The 3,996-nt window shown below is 32.8% G+C and overlaps 1 protein-coding gene across 3 annotated transcripts in view; it reads left to right on the top strand.

The window, feature by feature from the left end:
- Positions 1-2,995, top strand: part of LOC115239273 (LARGE xylosyl- and glucuronyltransferase 1-like) — a 6,427-nt gene extending 3,432 nt beyond the window's left edge. For all 3 annotated transcript variants that reach the window (XM_029813716.1, XM_029813715.1, XM_029813717.1), the window contains 8 exons: positions 244-788; positions 871-1,020; positions 1,123-1,425; positions 1,741-1,937; positions 2,017-2,158; positions 2,331-2,461; positions 2,555-2,647; positions 2,758-2,995. In XM_029813716.1, the coding sequence (XP_029669576.1) occupies positions 244-788; positions 871-1,020; positions 1,123-1,425; positions 1,741-1,937; positions 2,017-2,158; positions 2,331-2,461; positions 2,555-2,647; positions 2,758-2,863 (1,667 nt within the window). In that variant the 3' untranslated portion in view covers positions 2,864-2,995. The remainder of the gene's footprint in view (positions 1-243; positions 789-870; positions 1,021-1,122; positions 1,426-1,740; positions 1,938-2,016; positions 2,159-2,330; positions 2,462-2,554; positions 2,648-2,757) is intronic.
- The last annotated feature ends 1,001 nt before the right edge of the window (positions 2,996-3,996 follow it).

Raw genomic sequence — 3,996 nt, 5'->3', positions numbered from 1 at the left:
ATATATATACATATAAACGAAAAATAATTTTTTTCATACAAATAAATTTATTTAATTGAATTTGTTAAATTTTCAACATACAGATTATATACAAAAAACTTTATTAAAACCAAAATTTTTGAAAAGTTTACTTTTTTTTTAAATACATACATTTGGTAGATACATGTTTCTCTCTTATATGCGAGCGAAATCACGCGAATGTTTCTCTCTTTCGTTTGATCCTTCTTTACGCGATTATTTTAGTGAATGTGACGTTCTATGGAGCCGAGGTATGGATGCCGAAGGTCTCATGGATACCGAACACGCATTATTCTGGCCTTTATGGTCTCTTGAAGTTGATACTGCCGAACGCGATGGGAGAGGACAAAGTACTCGTATTGGATACGGACGTGACCATCATGAGCGATGTGTACTCATTGTGGAAAATGTTCGAGAACTTCTCGGCCGTTCAAACCCTAGGATTGATCGAAAATCAGAGCAATTGGTATGTAAAGGCGTTGTCGTACGGTCAACGGCCATGGCCAGCTTTAGGTCGAGGATTTAATACTGGCGTTATGCTGATGCATCTACGGCGATTGCGCGACAGAAAATTTGCGAGCTCATGGGAGAGCGTTACCAGGCGCGTGTTAGAATATATACCAGAGACTAGCCTAGCTGATCAAGACGTGATAAACGCGGTGATCAATGAGCAACCAAATATCGTATATAAGATAGAGTGTACCTGGAATATACAGTTAAGCGATCACACGATAAGTGATATGTGTTATCGCGATACCAATCGTATAAACGTACGTTTCTGTCAATAACTTCTTCGTTCAGAATAGAGGATGGAAATCGATCGACTTGATCAGGAGCATCGTTTACTTTTAGATCCTCCATTGGAATTCCCCGCGAAAGCAGGATGTTCACAATAAGCACGTTAATGAGTTTCGAAAACTGCACCGAGTCTTTCTCGAGATGGATGGCAATCTATTGCGAAAACGTTTATTCGGTTGTGACAAGCACGAGAGTGTACTTCCAGTGAGTTGAGAGTCCAAAATATCCTGATATTTTTTAATTTAAATTTATTTATTGTGACTATATATATATATATGATTTTTACCGCGCGCACGCATATTTTAGTACAACGAATCAAGTCCGTGTCGAGAATTCGAGAAAGGTGCTGCTATTTTATATCGCACGTATCCCTTTTTATTGGAATACGAATACAACGTGCACTCGTCGACAGATGTTGCTTTAGTCACACAGTGTAGTGTCGAAAGGATACCGCTATTGGAAACACTGGCAAAACACTGGCCGGGGACTATAAGCGTCGCGCTTTACTTGACTGATGCGGAGGTTCAGTATTTTTTGAACTTCGTGCGAGGTTCCATAGATTTAAGAACGAGAAGGAACATCGCCTATCACGTCGTGTACAAAGACGGGGTGCGTTGTGCAGTATCTTTAATTTTAAAAAAGCTAAAGGCAAATAAATTTATTGCTTAAACTCGCAGTAAAACAGACGCGACTTTTTTCAGCGTTATTAAAGCAAATTGAATTACTTTTTTAAAGTATGATAAATACTAAAAATTAAAACGGCTCTTTATATAAAGCTGTATTCCTTATTAGCATTAAATGTAATATGATTTGTGCATAGCGATTATGCCTAGAGATGAAAGAGAAAATTTAATTATTTATTGCAATATATTTCTCAATAAAAATCCTCTTTTTTCATTTGTGAAATTATTACTTTTTGATCAGGATTTGTACCCTATTAATTACTTAAGGAATATTGCGATATCGTACGTATCGACTCCGTTCATCTTTCAACTCGATGTTGACTTTTTACCGCAATTTGGACTGTATGAAAATCTGATGAACAATATAAATCGATTAAATATCAATGAATCGGATAAAATAGCTCTGATCGTACCAGCATTCGAAACTGAGCGTTATAGGTAATTCTTCATCATCTTAATATAGAATTAGATTGTTTTATAAACGGAATCACTTTTCTTTTTCTCTCTTCTCTTATAGATTTACATTCCCTACTAATAAGGAAGAATTGCTGAAATTTCTCAAACGCGGTATTTTGTACACGTTTCGCTATCATGTCTGGACACAAGGACACGCTGCGACAAATTATAGCTTGTGGCGAAATAGTATGGAACCTTATGAAGTGCGTGTGAAATCCATATAATTAAAAGATGTGTATCGGTAACATTGTGGATTCTGGGGAATACTTTATATATTATTAAATATATTAATAATTATATATATAATAAACGCGTATGCATGCAAGAAATAGATGAATAGAAATAGAAGTATATATAATGAATGAACTATTGCAGATATCATGGGAGCCGGATTTCGAACCTTATATAGTCGTTCCGAAATCCGCTCCGCGATATGATACAAGATTTGTCGGATTTGGTTGGAATAAAGTTTCCTATGTGACCCATTTAACTGCGTTAAATTATAAGTAAGCCGCAATAACTCTATTCGTTCAAATAGTGTAATATGTACCCGAATAATTAATGTAGTGCATATTTAAATTGAAAATTGAAAATTATAGGTACATAGTTTTACCAGACACCTTTATTATCCATCGACCTCATGCTCCTAGCTTAGACATCGGTAAATTTAGGACAGATTCCGTTTATAGAAGGTAATGCATATACCGTATTTCAGAGAAATTTGATAGAATTTAATAAAATGAGACAGCTAAATGTATATTCGCTATTCAACGATCGATTGGATTTATATTTTATTTTACAGATGTCTTAAAAAATTGAAGGATAAATTTGTTCAAGAATTGATGGCGAAATATGGCGAGAGTGCATTATTGAAACTAAAGAAAGAGACCAAAGAAGAGAAAGTTTAAGAGAGATATTATAAAATATTAATATTTTCTACTTTAAAAAAGACATAATTAAATGATAAGAAATAAAAACATGTTATATTTTCATCGATTATGAAAAATATATGTATGTGTAATTATTTTCTTAATAAAAATATATATAAATCCTTTTAAATGAAACGCCTCGCACTCATTTATTTATTAATTACAAATAACAGCAATAAAAATGTTTAAAATAAAAATGGCGAATGAAAGAAAAATATATCAGATTATTTGGGATTGGGAAATATTTATTAAAATTTAATCCATATATTTAGTGGAGTGTACAGAGTGGTGCTTTTAGTACATATTATTGTAATATATATTACAATCACACTAAATGTTTCATTTATAAAATATGTATAATATTTACAGCGCCACAGTATGTTAATACATTGAACATACAAATCATACTTGGCCGAAATTTTATACTGAACCACTGTAAATTCAAACGTTCGTTACGAGGTAAGGTATCCTTTTCATAAATAATTACAGTAATGACGACAATAAAATAACGACGGCGTTAGTATATATAACTGCGTAATGGCGTAAATATAATAATCGTAACCATATCTAAAAAATATAGCGTTTTTAAAAAAATAGTAATAGTAATAAAGCAATAATGATAATAATAATAATACAAATAGTAAGAATATTAATAGGAATAACGGTAAAAATATTCCGTTAACAATTGTGAAGTTTTCCCTCGCGCGCGCGATCGTCGATACTTCTAACTCTCCATGTAGAATCTGGCAGAAATGCGGATGTGTGTGTGTATGTATATTACATTTCAGAGAGATTATTATCTACCACATGACACGCAAATATAAATCATTTACATTCACATTATCATTGTAACTCTTATCTTGACAGACATTTTTTTTCAATCTTCTCCTATCTCTCCCATAATCTCACATTACTTTCGTTATGCGAGATAGGAAACTGTGTTAATGAAATATTATTTTCCTTTTTGATTCATGATTCATGATAATTCTTAGAGAAATGTACATACTCAGTGAGTATGGGCCAGTCAGATGCAATTCTTATGTGACATTATAATTCAACATGTCTTAACAAAATTATTATACACGTATATTGGAAACGTATTTTGCGTTTCG

The sequence above is a fragment of the Formica exsecta genome, unplaced genomic scaffold, assembly GCF_003651465.1.
Source record: "Formica exsecta isolate Colony F162 unplaced genomic scaffold, ASM365146v1 scaffold37, whole genome shotgun sequence".
In the NCBI taxonomy this organism is placed as follows: domain Eukaryota; kingdom Metazoa; phylum Arthropoda; class Insecta; order Hymenoptera; family Formicidae; genus Formica; species Formica exsecta.
Note: the sequence above shows the minus strand (reverse complement) of the source record. Positions and strands in the feature narration are given on the sequence as shown.